Raw genomic sequence first — 18,258 nt, 5'->3', positions numbered from 1 at the left:
TCTACATTTTCCCTGGCAGAATGGTAACACTAAATTTGTCACACTGATCCAATAAATAAATAACCAGATAAAAGCAAGGCACTGCCCCACTTGGTATCACTCAAATGTACTTGGGAACTGTGCAGGGCAGACTGACTGCTCTGGAGTTTTCTTGAGCCTCTGTTGCCACCATCAGCCCAAGCTGGATAGTGGAATGATGGTCCTTGGACCCAATCCAGCACAGCAATTACCAGAACTCAAAAGAACCCTGATCTTCACAGAGGAGGCTGTGGACTGCTGCCTAATATGGAGATGAATAAAATTGTATTAACTGAAGGCAAAATGAAATACCTTCACCTCTCTTCCTGCCTCCAAGCTTCAGACGAGCATATGGTGTTACGCATTGTTCTGACATTAATCCAGAGGCCACAGGAGACTGTGTCATGCAGCACAGTCAACAGCACGCTAGGCTGAAACAGGAGACATTTATCATTCTGCTCCAAGACCCAGCTCCTGCTAAAGCATCCAGGCCGACATTTGAACCGACATTTTAGCATCCTTGAACCGACATTTTAGCAAAATAATTATTTATTAGGTCTTTTAACATTTCATTCCTCAATCAACAGGGCCTAAGGTTGCCTGCTCCAGTCACAAAGGCAGCTCTCCATAAACTTTTTTAATTACAAAGTACCAGACATGGTTTAGAAATCCCAGAAAAAACTCTCAAAAGAGCTTTGATGTTCCTACAGCATTCGTCTATTTAGGAAATGGGTGCCTTAAAAAAAGGCCCCCCCCAACACACATACACTCAAGCCCTTTTACACACAACATCCTTTTCATGCCAGCTGCAAGTTGGAAAATGAGGTTTTTGTAGTGTGTTAGTGTTGGAATTTTTTAATAACCTCCCCTCTCTTTTTTTTGCCTCCCGACCAATTATCTTGGTAAATAATTAACATTCTGAAGGAGATAAGTAAGCACAGAAACTCAGAACTCAAAGCCCTTTAGTTCAAAGCCCTGCCCTTTTCTCTTCGTTTCCCTGCTGCTGCCACTGAAACTTCCTTGTCAATCAAGCTCTGGGCACACACATCAAAGCCTTATGTGGGAATGGCCCCAAGGGGTCAGAGAAAATTCATGGCAGGGCCTGTGTGAGGCACAAAGAGAGAAAGAGAGTGAGAAATACAGACCAAGAGCTAGACAGACTCACTCAACAAACAAACATATACACAGACTGTGCCCCAATATAAACCTCTACCCTATTTCCTCACAGGTCGTCAAATAACCATGGTTCACAGCTTCAGGATCCACGTTCACAACCATTCCTACTGCTGGCAGAACATCAGTTCGAATGTTTCAGTTCAAAATCTTAATTGAAAGAAACTTAAAGGGGCTAGACAGCAGCCCTGCAGTACACAGAATGCAATCTCCTTCCCATGGCTCCTTTCCCTGCATCCCTATCCTTTCCTAGGGGTCAGCAAACATGGAGTCCCCTCTTTCCAAACCTCCATCCCATAAGGTTTTTTTCTCCAGTTCAAACAGACTACTGGCTCATGCACAGAACCGCTGGTCTAGCTTTCTTTGTGTGGAATTGTCAGGTACCACCCCAATCCCAGCACTCCCTGAGGGTGCAGCACAGAAGGCAGCCAGCTACACCTCACCTGGGAATTCTCTAGCCAGTCACTGTCCCAGAGTTTTTTTGTAATCCAAAGTATTTAAATCAGCAGCATTTTCACATGAAAAAAATAAAAGCAGGCCAGTAGAATGATCCCACTGTCCAAGGACTGTCTTGGCGTAAAGATGAGAAGGTTTTAGTAGATTGTGTCCATGAAAACACAGGAGCCCAAAGTCAAAGCCTTCAGCATTCTCTAACACACCTACAAATGTAATGATCAAACAGTGGGCAGACCATCACCTGGAAACTGTGTCCTCAAGTCAGCTGTTCTAATGCATCTGACAACATTTCTAGAACAACTCTGAAGTTCTTCACTGCACAGGGTTCCTGCAAGAACATCTGTGAATCAGAACAGATTTTGAGAACTCTTAGGTCCCCGTCAGGTTGACCAAAAGAATCAAAGGATGTTCAAAACAAGTAACTCAAAAAGCTCCACTCACTTATATGCAAAGAATTACTACAACAGGGCTGAGCCAACAGCCAGTTTCTACACTCCAACACCCAGCATTTCTCCTCCTTGCTGCTTTGATTTCCAGCCAAAAAAAACCCTGCCATTCTGACTGGGAAAATAGATGCTACTTCTCTATTGAGCCACAATGTTCATATCACACTGTCCAAAATGTATTTACAACATACAGTCGGATTTACTGCACCAATACCTAGAAATCCAACTGAAAATGGTGTTCCATTGTGCAACTATATAGAAGCAATGTAAATAAAAATACTTCGAGTCTGGGGGTTGTTTTTATTTTTGTGGGTTTCCTGGTTTTTTTTCTGTTTTTTGGGGCTTTTCTTTTTTATACAGATGAAAAACTGAGACCTAAAGAGATAACTTACTCAAGGTCACACAGGATGGCAGCAGCAGCAATGAGAAGTAAGCATGCAAGTCTCAAGAGCCCCATCCAAGATCATAATCACAGGACAGCTTCCTTCTGAAGGAATTAGAAAGTCACAGAAGCAAGGAGGAAAGGAAGTCAATGTCCTGCTTATTACCCTTCTCATTTAATAAATCTCATTCTAAATGATACTTGCTTTTTTATATCTCCTCAGATTTTAAAAAGATGTAACACAGCTTCATGCATCTGCTTGGTTACAGTTGCAGAAGTTTAAACGAACACTTTCTGTTTCAGAGCTCTGAAGACCAGCCTGTTACCCATAAAGCCCCATTAGTCGGAAACTGCAGAGCTGAGGAACTCCGGTTTCACCCCGAGACAGCCAACAGCCACTCGGGCAGCGCCGTGGTGAGCGTGCTCTGTGACAGCACGGCAGCCTGGCTGAGGAGTGGCACTGGGGCTGCTGCATCTCACATTCCACGATAAAAGTATCCACTTCACAACAGCCCCTGCTGAATCCAGCTGTGATATAGCAGAGAGACGTTCCTGCTTTGTTTTACTGCATGTTCTAGTAACTTGTTCTCTAGAACACAGAAAATATTACAGGCAGAACCCTCCCCAAATAACACCTCAATACTTCCTGTTTCTCAGACATACATATGCAAAAAATTCCTAGAACAGAGCACTGCAGATGATGCACATTATTCTCGGGAAGCTGTTCTCTTCCCTGACAGCAGTGCTGCCAGACCAGGCAGAGGCTGCTGCTGAAGGGAACTTGCAGCTGCCAGAAGGAGCAGCATTCTTTCCGTTACACAATCTGAGAAGATCAGAGTGCCACAGGTCTGCTGTCGGACTGATGTTAGGAAGATGAATAAGAACATAAGCACTTCAAAGGAACACGCGCATGGAAGGAGAAACCCAAGCTACCAACATGAAATACTGCATAGTACACACACCCCAAACACATAAACTAGCTCTTGGAAAAGTCAACTGGAAGGCCGGCGGATCAAAAGTTTCTCCAGCAAGACTGCACAGCATTGCTGAGACAGAAATAAACACCACAGCCATGGTGAAAGAGGCAGATCAAGCGGTTCAACTTTATAACCTGAGAACAAAGCTGCCCAATGTGGGCTTCAACTGCCAGAAGAGATGGATATTCTGTGGCCAGCAGGGAGGAGATCTGATCCAGCTAGGGCAAGGGACCTTTAAAATTCACAAGGCAAAGATAAGATTTAAAAACACTGTTTTGAGAAGGCTTCTTGTGAAGGCATCCAAGCACAAAGAGCATTCACTGAGGCCTTGATAGCTGAGATCAGAAAGATCTGGCCTTCAAAACTGACAGTAGCAGTGAACGTTTTGGGCAGGATTTCCACTTCAAATTCAGTTGTGCAAGGAGCCTCTCACTGGACTGAAGAACCCAGCTGTCCTGGGAGCCAGCATCATGAGGCAAGCATGGACAGTCTCTGTGAGCCTAAGTAACACACCTCACCACAAAGAGAAGGTGAGATTGCTACTGAATGCAGTCAGATGATAAAATCCTGGATGGAGAAGACAAAGACTTTTAGGTGAATGCCATCCTCTGTACTGGATAAATTTCAGTATTAATTGCAATTTTCTTTGCCAGTGAGTGCAATAACCACAAGGCCTGCCACAGGAAATGCCTCTGATGAAGTAATTTTTTCTGAAATTGCATTCAGACTCTTGCCAAAGGAAAAGGCTTCGTACTGCCCGAGTCATAGGCAGGGTCACTGAACAAGCACGCCAGACATACTGCCCAAACTGGCATTAATAAATAGGATATGGAAAGACAACCAGAGACAAAGAAAGGAACAAACAGCTCATCTGGATTTCTGCCTCATGGTATGTGACAGAGGAAATACTCAGTGCACTCTAAGATCTGACTAGAAGACCTAAGTACTTATGTGGAAGCCTGTGGATTCCCTTAGCTCCTCTGCAGACAGAGGATGGCCTCCTGCCCTCTCTGCTGCCTCGACTTTTCCAGTGACTGGTACTCCTACTTTCTGCTAAATCTTTCCTAGTATTAACACAGCAATCAATGATTTTTTCCACTAATCCACCCCAGAAATGCACTACAAAACTGCCTGTTTCTGGGAGGAGAAAGAAGCTAAGAAGCAACACTGAAAAGCTCAGACAGCCTAGAAAAAACACAAACAAGCCACTGGAGCTACAAGGAACCCAAAGCCAAGTGCTACAACAGGGAAGCCTGTGGTTCATCAGCTCTGGAGAGCAGAACATTATAAAACACTTCAAGGGACATGAGGAGAAGGCCGCCAGCAAAAACAGCAACAACAAAAAATCAAAGCAATGCCTTGAAGTCTTTATGGGTTCCAAAAACTCCACACTGCTGCCAATTTGTGTGTTCACTATACTGTAAATACACAAAGATTTGGGAGCATTCACTTCAGACAGTTCTTTCATTCCAAGTATCTTGGCAAACAAGTCAACAACAGTTGTCTTTTTTCCTGGTTTTGCTAGCAGCGTAAAGGTTCTCCCTTCATTGTAAGTGATCAAATGTAATGAATGTGGTGCCAAACTTGTCAGCTTGAATGGAGGGAGAGGGTGGAAAGAGCAGAAGTATTGGTAATATGGTATTCCACCATCTGCAGTCACTTCTGCTATTGGCTTCAGCACAAATTTCAGTCATTTATAAATATTTGGATGCTCAAATGTGCCCACATTACTGCCTCAGACACCATCCATTTTTCCTTACCAATAACACCAATATAGTCTTTAGAGTGGAGGATAACCTACTGCTAACTTAGGACTTGGGATAACATGAGAATTAAATGTTGGGAAAATATCCAGAATGGCTAGATACACCATGGTAGTACCTGCTTTGGAAAAATCAAGAGTCAGGTTATGTGCAGGCACCTCTGCAAGGGGAGCACATCAAGAGCCAAGCATCCCAAGAGGCCACAGCTACCACGACTGACATGCAGCATTTGGGGCAAAAGTGGTGAATTTTGGCAGCTGCATGATACAACCTGAACCCTTAAAGAGAGGTATTACTGCTAAAGACAAATTTCTTCCTGAACCTTTCACACATCCTCCAAACCCAAAAAAGATACATCAAAAAACCTGAGCAATTAGTTGTACTGTTACTTTACCCAAGCTCTCTTTTTCCTAGGATGTCTGGAAGAACTGCATACTCCATAGCACTTCAGCCACAGTCACACCCTATGCACCACAACACTGTTATTCCAGAACAAGCTTTCTCACTACAGGGGTGCTGCGTGCTGCCAGGTCACCTCAGAGCAAAAGCTCCTCTATCCCCAGCGCCAAAGGCACATTATTTTACAAAGTACCTTAACAGCTCTCTCCTATCTTTACAGAGCAGCTTTGTCCTTTAACCTCCCTCCTTCCCGATCACGGAACAGAAGGGGAGCTCTGACTAAAGTACAAGATGTTTCCTTTCCATGGACCACAAGATTAATGAAAAAATGAAAAGGAAAAGGTCTCTACAACCCCCCTGCACAGAGCCTAGCCCCATCCAGGCACAGTCAGGCACTGCAGCCTGCTTTACAGCACTCAGTTTCGCAGCCAGTGGGGACCCTTGGCCCACACAAACCTCTTCCCAGAATGAAGATTTCTCAGTTTGGAAGGCCACAACCTCATGTGAGAAGCAGTGAGCAGGTCCCACCCCTGGCGCTGCCCCTCCTACCCCAGCCCCACAAAGATTACCTCCTTCATTCTTATTTCTACTGAGAGCCCCGAGGCTCAGGCAGTGCAGCCTCCTTGGGAACAGACGCCTCCAAACACGGCATCCAACAACAACACGGCAGGCAGGGACACAAAGCTGCAGTGATTTCCACACCTGTCTCTGTCCAGAGCAGAAAGGCCCTTCAGCCCCTTTCTCCCAGGCACCAAGACCCCAGCAGAAGGGAAAACTTACCCAAGCAGGAAAATTATGGCATGGGGCCTGCACTAACATGGTGAAAGTTAAAGAGGAGTAAGGATTTACATTGGTTAACAGCAGCAAAGCTTCTCCCACAACCAGCCAGGCCAAACAGGGATACGGCACCATCCTCACAGGTCAGAGTTCTGTGGTCTTTGACAGCAGTTTGGGTAACCAGAAAAGCATGACAAGTTCTCCTCAGGAATTGTTTCTTTCATGTTTGATGCTTCATCCAAGTAAAATGTTTATAAACACACAGAATCATTCCTGCCATAACAGACCGTGACCTGAAAGGGCTGAAGGGCCCTCAGCAAGGGACACAGGCTACACAGCCACTGGCACTGAACACAGCTCTCCCAAGGACAGAAGAACCAGTACCCAATCCAGCCAGCACCCTAACAGGGAACAAAAACCAGATGAACAGAAACAAGTATCCTTGCTTATAAGTGATTAGCTAGCAATGGTTTTCAGTTTAGAAGTTTCCTGAAAAAGTTTCTATATATTAAGATACACTTACTAAATATCTTCCTTGAACTTGTCCAAATTTCTTTCAAATCAGTATATGGCACCCTGTGACAAGGAATTCTACACCTCAGTTTTCTGACACACCAACAACCACCTTCTTCCATCTATTCTAGCTCCTGTTTGCCTCAATTGACGCCACTCACTCATACTCAAGAACTCAAAGCATTCCAGCTTCTCCTTGGTACATTATTCCCTTTCCAGTCACAGCTTTTACAGACTGGCAAGTCCTAACCTATTCAGTCTTTCTTTGGACAGGAGACATTGCAGATCTCTGATGAACCTCATTCCCCTTCTCTGCATTGTCACTAGTTCCTTTTGAAGATGTGACACCAGATCTGGATGCTGTTCAGACAAACCCTGGTCCATACACAGCTATGTTCTCTATTTTGTCCTGAATACTTTGCTTTTGGAAGGAAGTTGTTTTCTATTTGACTGCTATTCAATCATGAGCTGATGATTTCACCACCTTAAGACTTTGCTGCAAAGCCATAATGATCAATGCAAGAGCTCACTGAGCTGCGTATAAAGCTCAAATTATTTTCCCTGCACATCATCACATTTGTCTACGTAGAGCTAGCTGGGTAAGCCAAAAATGCAAAGTCATGCAACTGTTAACTAATGTGATAGTAATCCCTTTGTAATGTCATGTTACAATCCCTAAGAAATATTCAAGGATGAGATTTTACTTGCTTTCCACATTTGGCAAGTAATTGTACACATTCTGTATAGTTAAGATTGTGCTTGAAAACTCCATTTTACTTTAATTACACCCAAATTCTCAACATCACCACTAGTTTAATTTTACTATGGTGTGATTACATGTGGCATAAATAAAAATGCATCTTAAATCAGGTTTGGATTTGACACCCTTTATCTTAGTTGGACGTTATTCCTCTTTCATGGTGACAGAGAGGATATGAGAAATGAGAAAAAATATTTTCCTTAAAACAGTCCATTTGCAAAGAATTTTCCACTTTTGAGCATAGCATCTTGGGCAGTCCCAGGTCTGTATCAAACTCAAGGCTTTGCACCTTTGCCATGTGCCACAGCAAGCACTACAATCCACGGAACGCCACTGCAGACGGGACACGTCTGACACTAAAACTGACCAGGTTCCTCACAAAGTTGTGATTTCTAATGGAGTCCCTAAGACTGGGCTGTAAGGCACCTCCAAGTCTTCAAAGAGCACTAATTTAACATGTGTTCATGTCTCAGGGAGCTGCCACCAAGAATGAATTTCACAGTAAATGTCACAACTAGGAAACGGGGAAATTGCCACACGTATAACAAGCACCAGTAATGGTGCCAGGTACAGAACAAAGGCTTTAACACAGCAAATTAAACAAAATTCCTGCCAAAAGGTTTCTTATTTCAAAGACAACGAGATGTAATTATTCCTGTGGTGTTTTACTGAAAAAGTCATGTTTCAGGAGACATCCAAAGAAACATGAGATGTGCACTGAGAGAGAGAAAATAAAAGAACAGTACTGCAGGATGGGGGAGGCAGGCAAGGAGTAAACAGAGGTAAGTAGAGGATTTAAAACATTTTAGAAAACAGACCAAGGTTAACAAGGGAGACCGGAACCAGCATCAGAGGATCAACAGGAGGCAGATACAGGTCTGAATATTCAATCATCTAAAAGCATCTGCATGTGTATTTCTTCCATATGGCCCGGTCAGCAAGCTGTGGAACTTGGAAAACTCCATTACAAACAACTTCCAAGGCATGCTAATCACTACCTAATTCACCATGCTGCCTGAAAAGTCCCTTTCTCTATCCCTCTCCCCAGCCCAGCCTTTCTGCTCCCTCAGGGGCATCAAACAAGAATTCTCACTGCTGCTGCGTGAGCCTTTACTCTGAAGGATCTCTAGTGCATCAGTCTGGAATGGTCCATGCAGTTCTGAATGACAGAACATTTTAAACAGTGTGAGTTTGGGGCAAAATCACTGGCAAAACCACTCGATCACTCCTACTGTAGATGTGTGATCTACACAGCCAATAGTCTCTGGCCAGGGACATCAAGACCACCTTATCTGACTTGCACAAAATCACCAGAAATCTGAATTTGAAAACCTGTATTTCAGTGTTTTCAGAGAAAAATTACAGAAGAGAATGCAAATCCCTCAGTGCACATTGACTCTCACATAGTGATTTCAAAGAAGTCAGATTTTTGTCTAATATGGCCTCTAGCTCCCATTGTAGCAATTGAAAACTGTTCCCTGTTCACACTGAGTCTCATTTCTTTCTGCCCTAGTCCAGCTACAGATAAAGCACACTCAGCTGAGCTCAGCTCTCACAATAACATTCCAGGTTAACTGCAGTGTGTGTACCAAACAATGTGAATCCCCATCCCTGCCCCCAGTGTGCCTCTGCCTATTGCTGCACAAGGTGGACCTCTTCTGGTGAAGAGCTGGTGCTCCAAAACACCTGGTTCCACTAGCCTTGGCTGAGCAGAAGCCTTCAGCATCACCCAGCTTCTTCTAAAAGTAACTAAAGCCTGAGGCAGGGTTAAGGGGAGCACAAACCACAGAGAATCAGAGCCCATGTGTGAGTCCTTACCTCAAACAGCGTCAGACTTTCATCGTTCAAGATGATTCTGGGAGGTGCAACAACTGAAGTTAAAAAACAAGTTATAAAACAGGACCACCTAGCAACCAAAACATCAAACATAGGTATGGGAGGCATCCCTGCTCTCTGAAGGGGTGACACATCCATATGCCCACAGAGGCTGCTTCTTAGACAGAAGCATAACATGGCTAAGGGAGCGGGTTACCCCTTCTTTGCACTGTGAAGCTGTGTTTTAGGGAAGGCATTCCCTTCCAGGTCATCTCTCAGGCATCAACATCCCACAGCTGGAAACAGGCTTTATAAAGTAAGGCCAATATTACCAACAGCACTCACACAAGTAAAATGGCAACTCTGCATCGGCAAGGTGGCTTCTTACAAAGTCTCTCAAAATGCCAACTGCGGAAAAAGGAGAGAAAGGTTTGCTAAATTACACTTGGTCCTTCAAATGTTGGGCAAGAAGACTAACTTAGAACAGCAGAAATGCCCTCTAGAAGGCATGGAGACTGCCTTTTACTCCGAAGTACACAGTTGCTCTCACAAATTTCTTGTAAAAGAACAAACAAAACAAATCACTTTGATGTGCTGGTCCCTTGGAAAAATCTAATGATGCCTACAAAATTACCAAAAAAGTTTGTGCAGGTAACCATGGCTGACAGCTGAGAGCAAGAGGATCTCCAGTAATAACAGTAAGAGCTACTTGGTGCATGGTCTGATTGTGAACTGAGAGAACCATAAAGGTACATCCTCTCTTAGTAGAGTTGCTGAAGTTTCCTTTTTTTCTCCTTCCTGCTTTTTTGGGTAGGTTTTGGATTGGGGAAGGGGGTGAAAAACATTTTACACACTAAGTCAGAGGATGTCTCCAAATGCATCCCAGTAACACATCATTTAGACACAAACAAGGGGATAGCGAGTGGGACAGCTTCCTGACCACACAAGGACAAGTATTTTGCCATCTCCACCAAGTAGCCCTTAGCTAACTTAACTAGCCCCAAGTCCCTTCTGAGTCCATTCAGGGCCCTACAATGACAGTGTAACCACCTTCTGCTGCTTTTTCAGAACAGCTTTACTTTGCCAGGCAACAGCGTGACCCGTTCAGACACACTCTCTCCTGTCATGGTGGGATTGTTCTTACCAGTCTCCGTGGGATGGAAGCAGCCCTGCAGAACGTGGCGGTCTGGAAAACGAACTCTCAGCACCACCTAAAGCAGAGACAACGCCCGTCAGGACAGCAGCTCAGCACTGCTCTGTAACACCTGCCCCTGGCTTACAATCTCTGAGTTGTTTATTTGTTGGTTTTCTTTAATGGGGGGATCTGAGGTATTTACAGGGACAGAAGAGCAACCTGGCTAACAGTGCTGTGCAGCTGCTCAGGGAACAGGGGCTGTCTGGCTTTCAGAGGGGCACAGGAGCTCATCTGTCAAAGCACTATGATGGAAAATGCAGCAGCACTTGCTCAGAGAGTAGGAGCTCCCTGTGCTAAATGATGCACCAACAACAAAGACAGACCCTCGTGGACAGGTGCAGACAGTTTACTGGTATCCTAATGTGTCCACAGCAGCAGGAATCCTCCTGCCATACCTCCGACCTTTGTACCTCCAGCTTGGTCAGAAAGCACCTGGCGTGGAAACTGCACAAGGATCAGAGCTACAGAGTAAAATAAACCCAACTTGTAACATTGAATCACTTAACTTTCAATGAGTTTCCAACAAACTGTCTACAGAGAGCCGGCAGGAAGGCTCAGTCATACAGACTGATGTGTGCACAACAGAAAGGCTTTGAGACATCTGAACAGAACAGAAGCAACTCTACTGCCTGTCACTCAACCAGTGACACCTTACCATATTACAGTACAGCTGTTTTCACATGGCACAACTGTTATGCAAGTCCCAGAAACAATTAATAGGGATGGGAATTTGAAAAATCTCCCTCTAACTAGCTTAAGGGCCTGTTGATCACAACTGAACCCCAAGGTACTTGATCCCCAAGTCTGGGCTAGCCAGAGAGACTGGAAAACTAACAAATCCTACCTTGGGGTAACGCTCCAACTTCTCCTTCAGCTGGGACTCCCTCAAGGACTTTGTCATCAGTGGAGCTTCTTCCAGGCGTTTCCTACAGACATGGAAAGAAGGCAAGTTGTCTGTAATTTTACAATGTATTTTCACTTTATTAAACGAGCAGAAGACCCAAGCAGGGCTGATGAGAACTGCTCAACTGCTCAATGCATCTCTCACAGTATTTTCCCTACCTCCTGAAACTACTGAGCATCAGCAACAATACTATATAAAATTACTTTTATTGTACAAGTTCATGACAGCAGATGCAAGAAAAGATCCTAAGAGGACAGGAAAGTCTGCTTAGACTACTCAAGAAGAGGTGGACTTATTAATCCAATAAACCAGAGACTAGGGTTGGACATGATTACTCCACAGGGGAAAAAGCTACTGAACTTGAAAAACAATGCCAGCACAAAAAATTAATAAGTATTAATTAGCAACAGGGAAAAAAATGAAAAGTTTCAGATCATTCAAGAACTGGCATTGTAGATGGCTATTAAAATAAATAGCGGGTACAAAATAAAAGTCTACTTGTATTTAAGAGGAAACAATAAATGTAAGAAAATAATTACATATTTTCCCATAAGCAAAGAAACTAACTTAGACCCAACAGATCCCATGCTCAGCTTTAGTACATTTTCTTTGTATCTGAGTAACTGATGTGTAACTTGCCTTTATTTTTATCCCTGGCTGTAAGGGGAAAGCGTCAGCAAATTTGGAAATTGGGTCTTTTTGGGGGGCCTGTATTCCAGTAATCCCCAACCAAATGACTCTCAATTTGTACCACTAAATACTCCAGACCCACAAACAGCAGAGCAATTTTCAGGCCATATTCTGTGTACTCAGTGGCCTGTGGGAAAAAAATCAACTCTAAGTAAAAAGTTCAACTTGGACTTGGCTATAGCATAAAGGAGACTGTTTCACAGTCCTGGAGAGTTATTGCAATGTTTAAAGGAATGCTTTGACCCCCTTGAAACTAAATACATTCATGAATTTAATTTCTTCAAGGAACATACAGACAGCAAAATGGTGCTGTGACAGGAAGGGCAGTTTATCTTCATCTGATTTTTTACGGAACTGAAGTCTGATGAAGTAAAATCATGAATATTTGAAAGCAAGCTACCTGAACAGTGCAATACACTGTTAGTCAGCTTCCCAGAACTTCCATATGTGTGTGTGTGTGTGTGTGTGTGTGTGTGTGTGTGTGTGTGTGTGTGTGTGTGTGTGTATGCCTCTTCCAAAGATGCTGAGGTCTTGACTTGTGGCTAAGTTGGTCTTTCTGATGAGGTCTAATAAAAGGTTAATTCTGTTACGTAGAAGATAAGGTGTTTCTGACTGGCCAAAAATCAAACAAGCTCTGTCGATCACTGTCACTCTGCTCAACAACAGGACACAGCAAATCTCACCCACAGCAGGAAGGGAACTTGCCTCTCATTCTGCAGCTGTGCCAAACGCTTCCGTACATCATCCACTGTGACTTCAAAAAACTCATCAGGAAGCTCTTCTGGGCCATCAGGAAGTTGTTCCAGTAGGTCTAGGTGACATATAAGGGGCTCACGTTCTACAAGCTACAGAAAAAAATGAGCTCAAATTAGTTTTAAATGCATTGCTCTGCTTATCTTATAAGATCCCTGAAAAAGAGTACAAGGACAGTATTTACAAACTGTCTTTTGACCTGTTCAGCTCTCTGAGCTAAACCACTGCAGGGTTTCATGGCACACTTTTCAAAATTTTACCCTGGTTTCTCATTTGCAGAAAGATCCCTTAAACACTGAAACTCAATTTTGTTTGCACTTACAGAGTGAGAGATTAGTCTTTGCTGCAACCAGAGCACACAGCTGCAGGAGAGCAGTTCTCTCTAGGCACCAGCTGCAATAAAGGTACTTAAAACATTTACTGGCCACCTTCCCTACACACCAGAGCTGAGAGCAGGCACTCCAAGCTGCAGACAGACACCCTTCTCACCTGCCCAGCAGGGCACAGAGAGCTGCCTGCTCCCCCAGCCTCCAGAGCTGGGTGTCATGATGGCAAACCTCCCAGAGCAACTGGGCCTAGCCTACAGCTGTGGCTGCAGTTATGAAAAAGCCAAACCAAAACAAGCCGATACCCACGATCTCCTAAAAAACCCAAACTGGAGCCCCAGCCACTGAGATCAAGAGCATTTGCCATCTCTAGGCAGCAGGACTTTAATGGATCCCTCCCCAGGAAAGGCTATGTGCCGGCTACTCTCTCTTTTGCCCAAAGCAGCAGCTGTGCCTGTGTGAATACAAACCACGACCCGAGTCAAGCAGTCGAGAGGCAGTTACACCTCCTGGATCTCAAACAAGTCAAACTTTTTAAATTCCAAAACTGTTTAAAGGAACAAAGCTTGCAAACAGAGAACAGCATACTGAAGGCTACAGGAGATGCAGGGAGGACACAGCTCGTGGCTGAAGAGGCTCACAGGAACAAAAATTTTGGTAGTTAATCCAGCATTTCTTCCTAGTCGGCTGCCAGCTTAACAATGCCACAGGCTCTGTGAATGAACCCGCTGCCCATTTCTTCTCCCCTCATTCTCTCATGCACTCTTTCCAATCCTAATTAACACCCAGATGTCCTCCCTCCATCCACTCACCCCTCCCCCAGGCACTGGCCACTTGGGAACAGGAGTCTTCTCAATTGTCTAAAGCACAACACAAATTACAAGGCAATGTTCACTCTACTTGTGGGCACTAAAGGGTAATTTGAGAAATTAAAAGATCGAGGTTGTGTGGGTGGGACCTTTGGCTACTTTTAGAAAGTTGAGCAGGGTCAGCCCTAACGAGCGGGTACAGGAGCCTGGCTGCAGCTTTCCCCAGGCCGGGGTGGGGTGGGGGTGCCAGTGCCGCAGGAAGGACCCCAAGTGCCCAGGACCATCTGCTGGGAAGCAGGTTGCACCGTGATCCAACCACTGCCCACTGATGCTCCAGGAAGGGCACATCTATGTCAGAGGCCAGGGGAGAATTAATCAGGCCTCCCCCAGAACCCAGTGTACTTTAATCTCCTCAAAGGCTTGAGTTTCACTTCATTCTAAACATGTAGTGAAAACAGATGTCTTCTGAAAAAGCCCAAACCCAAAAGACTGAGGAGGCATATCCTATGGCGTGCTGTGAAGGGCGCTAGGATACGATGGAGAGAACCCCAAAGCCTGCATTAGCAAATCCTAAAGTTACCATTTAGTATTGGCTCTAACAAAGACTTCAGTTAATCCCAACAGGAGTGGGATTCCACAGGGAAAGGGCCAGCCCCCATCCAAATTATGGTGACAGTTAATGGCATCTGCCAAGGCACTGGGCATCACAAGATGGCACAAGGCAGACATATATTCCAGTCCTACGTGTTCCCTCCTCTTCCTTGCTGTGGGCTCCAACAATCCTAAAGCATGGACAGAATCCAAACATTAACTTCCCACAATGATTATGAAAGAGACTCCAGGAATACTAACCCACTTGCCACCCACTGCACACGCAGTGTTTTCTGCAACTGTGATAAAAGATAACCATCTCCTGTAACAATAAATGGCCACCACACAGGTGTTCTACTTTCCATTGTGTAAACTGGAAGAAAGGAAGCCGTGCATTTTGCTGTCCTACTTCTTCCAGGAGCCAAAGATGCCGTGCTAAGGTTTTGCATATTCCTTCTTCAAAGTCTATTCTTCCACCAAAGCTGAAATGTCAGGCCCTTTTCACCGTGAGGCTGAAGCCGTATGTTCACAGCAGCATCTACCTAAGTGCAGCCTACGTGACAAAGCCAGGTGTCAGGAAGAATGCAGTTCACTCCGCAGTCACCGTCCTGCTCCCAGGGAAGCAGGTAAACTGAGGAAAACTCCCATGATTTAAGTGAAATAGGGGTCATTGTGCTTTCCACAGCAGCAAGCTCTCCCCAGAGACCCACTTCCTCCCCACCACCTCTGGGAGCTCTAATCTCATGCTGAATCTGGTTTAAAGTTACCTTCTAATAATTAACATTCTGACATCAAAGTCAGCTTGCAGCTGTCTGTAAACCATCTTTAGCCCAAGAAACGAAGGATGCCGGCACAGATTTTATCCAGCCTCTCTTCAGCTTCAAAAACCACACACAGGCAAAGCATTAATGGGAAGATTCTTTTACAAAAATGGACCTTTGATGTTTAAAAATAATTTGTTTTGTTTTGGGTTTTTTTTTCCTCAGGACTGAAAAAGGACAAAAAGCAGATGCCATGTGGCTAGCCCTCCTTGGCTGTTGCCGCTGGGAGGAGAGTGGAAGATGGCAGGAGTGGAGGAGGGAACAAAATGTAATCAATCAGCAGCAAAAGTACCACAGATCAAAGGGCTTGAAAGCAGCCGTCAAAATCACATGCTGTTTAACACAAGGACACAACTCCCCCAACAGAATCTGCAGCTGCTTCCAAAGCTGCTCTCAGAGTGGAAGGGCAGCTGGCTCCAGAAGTGGTTTGAACTGGACTGCGATTCTGAGAAAGACATCGGTTCATGTGAGTCCTTCCGTCACCACCACTCAGCCGTGCCCAAAAGCACAGCTACACATCAGGCTGTGAAGTCAGTGAGATGATGGAGTTCTGCCTCTCCCACCAGTGCACAGAGAAGTGTGGGCAACACGACTGGTGAAGGACACCACCACAAACCCTTGCACTTCTTCTCCCTTCCCAGACACAGCAGAAACTCCTCCTGTCCAAACCCCTCATAGACAAGAGTGCAACTGAAGCAAGCAACACATGAGACTGGACAAATCACCCAGCTCCTGTTTAATTCTCCATGTTAAGGGTCTGCTCCAAAAGGTTAAATAACACTGATTAGACAGACCCAAACATGTTTCTAATACACTCAAATATTCACCACTGCAGGCTGGAATGGCTTCTTTCTGCTACTTGCGCAGTTCATAACTGCTCCAGAGTCCTTCCAGGGTCTGGCTTCTGTTCCTCAACAATTCAGAACTCATCAAAAATAGGCTGCAACCACAAAGAAGTCAACTAAGGTAGAGTCTCTACATCAACATGAAAGCATCCACAGTCTTGCTGAATTCCTCCTGGACTAAGCTCCCTTTGAAGCTCCCCAGGCATCCTTTCTTTCTACTTATAGCTTGCTATTGTTCAATCCTGGCTGGATCAGACCAGAGGAGATTCCAACCTCCAACTCTGGGAGGTACTAAAGAGTCAGAAACAACAAAGGGGATCTCTGAACATGAAAGCTGGCCACAGTGATGAGCCAAAGGAGCAAGAAAAGAGCTGCTCACTGAGAATCCAGAACAGGAAACTCCCAGTGCACAATAACAAGGAGTAATTTATTAATTAAATGGTTCCTGTACTTCATGCTATGCTACTTGCCAGACATACCCAACCTTCCTGAAGGCATTCAATTCCATACAGCTGCTCTACAGAAAACACACTTCAATGTCATTCCCAGATGACTCTGGGATGGCATCACAGCACTTTTCAGCCATCAGTTCTGGTATCTCAACACGGGCTCAAGCACTTTTAATTTTAACAAACACAGTTTTATTTCAGAGACACCAACAATGGTGAGATGTGCAATCTATCTTTCTGGGAGATAGTTAGAGACAGGTGGACTACTTCAGAGGCAAGATATTTTAGATTAAGACAAAACCCACTTCTATAAGCAAGCAGAAGTACAAAAGGAAAAGGATGGAAGGTTTCTGCAATACTAAGAAAATTAAGTCACAGGGTCAGGTAACAAAGTGGGCATTTGTTCATGAAATCTGTGGCACTGAGGTGTAGGATCTTCTGGACTGTGATTTAATGCAGCTGTGTTCTCTCTATTGCCTAACTCTGGACAGCAAACTCTTTAGACTCAAATCCTTCCTACTTCCTTTCCGAACTCAGGCAGAACTGTATGTCATTAAGGCACCTAATCCTGTGACACAGGGAAAAAGCCCTAAATCTGGAAACATCTTTTTCCTCATGGGAGTGCAGCCTCAGGCAAGGCAGGAAAAAAAAGACCTTATTGCCCAAAGTGCAAATACATTTTCCCTTACCTGTTCTTGCTCCTTTTGCAGTTCTTGGCTGTTCTTAGACTTCTTTGGCTTAGAAGGACCTCCAGGGCTGGAAAATGTTGTTGGCAGCTTTGAAGATGGTACAGCTACAGGAGAGTCCCCCAGATGCTCTCCATCTCCAAAAAAAGGGACAAATGGGGTAGGCTCGGGCTCAGGCTCTGGGGAATGCCACAGCTCCTCCAAGCTAGCATGAGAATCTTTAATCGAGTCTTGCTTGTGTGTGCAGCTGTTTAAAGATGCAGCCACATCTCGGTGCTCCAAGTCCTTTGGAAATGCGTTTGCTTGAGGTAGAGGCACATCCACTGCTTCTTCCATAGAGCCTTGCCTCACTGTTGGCTCATTACAAGGCACCGTGGCACCCACAACTTCCCCACCAGATGAACTGCATTTCTTCATGACAACTCTTGAAGAAGACACCAAAAGGAATAAAAATAAAATCATAATCCTAGGAGTACTGCCCTCCCTATTCTCAACGTGTCCATGACACAAAGACAGCAGCTGACTCAAATATACCCTGATTTAACAACTTTCTTCTTCCAGATGCTTACAGAGAACAAGCTCCAATTGCTGTGAAGTGTGGGGTAGAGGGTCAGGGGGTTGTGCAGAACAATAGAACAGGGAAGGCAAGGAAGGAAAGTTTCCTTCTCTGGAAGGAAACTGCCTTCTAGAGAAAACCAGCACTCATTTGT

The 18,258-nt window shown here is 44.7% G+C and overlaps 1 protein-coding gene across 1 annotated transcript in view; it reads right to left on the bottom strand.

Annotated features, from left to right (window-relative positions):
• Positions 1-18,258, bottom strand: part of ASPSCR1 (ASPSCR1 tether for SLC2A4, UBX domain containing) — a 35,183-nt gene that overhangs the window by 4,417 nt on the left and 12,508 nt on the right. The window contains exons 7-12 of the mRNA XM_038157059.1: positions 17,552-17,972; positions 12,974-13,113; positions 11,519-11,600; positions 10,624-10,690; positions 9,825-9,887; positions 9,483-9,535 (exon numbers count right to left, since the gene is read on the bottom strand). Coding sequence (XP_038012987.1) covers positions 9,483-9,535; positions 9,825-9,887; positions 10,624-10,690; positions 11,519-11,600; positions 12,974-13,113; positions 17,552-17,972 — 826 coding nt within the window. The remainder of the gene's footprint in view (positions 1-9,482; positions 9,536-9,824; positions 9,888-10,623; positions 10,691-11,518; positions 11,601-12,973; positions 13,114-17,551; positions 17,973-18,258) is intronic.

The sequence above is a fragment of the Motacilla alba genome, chromosome 18 (assembly GCF_015832195.1).
Source record: "Motacilla alba alba isolate MOTALB_02 chromosome 18, Motacilla_alba_V1.0_pri, whole genome shotgun sequence".
NCBI lineage: Eukaryota > Metazoa > Chordata > Aves > Passeriformes > Motacillidae > Motacilla > Motacilla alba.
Note: the sequence above shows the minus strand (reverse complement) of the source record. Positions and strands in the feature narration are given on the sequence as shown.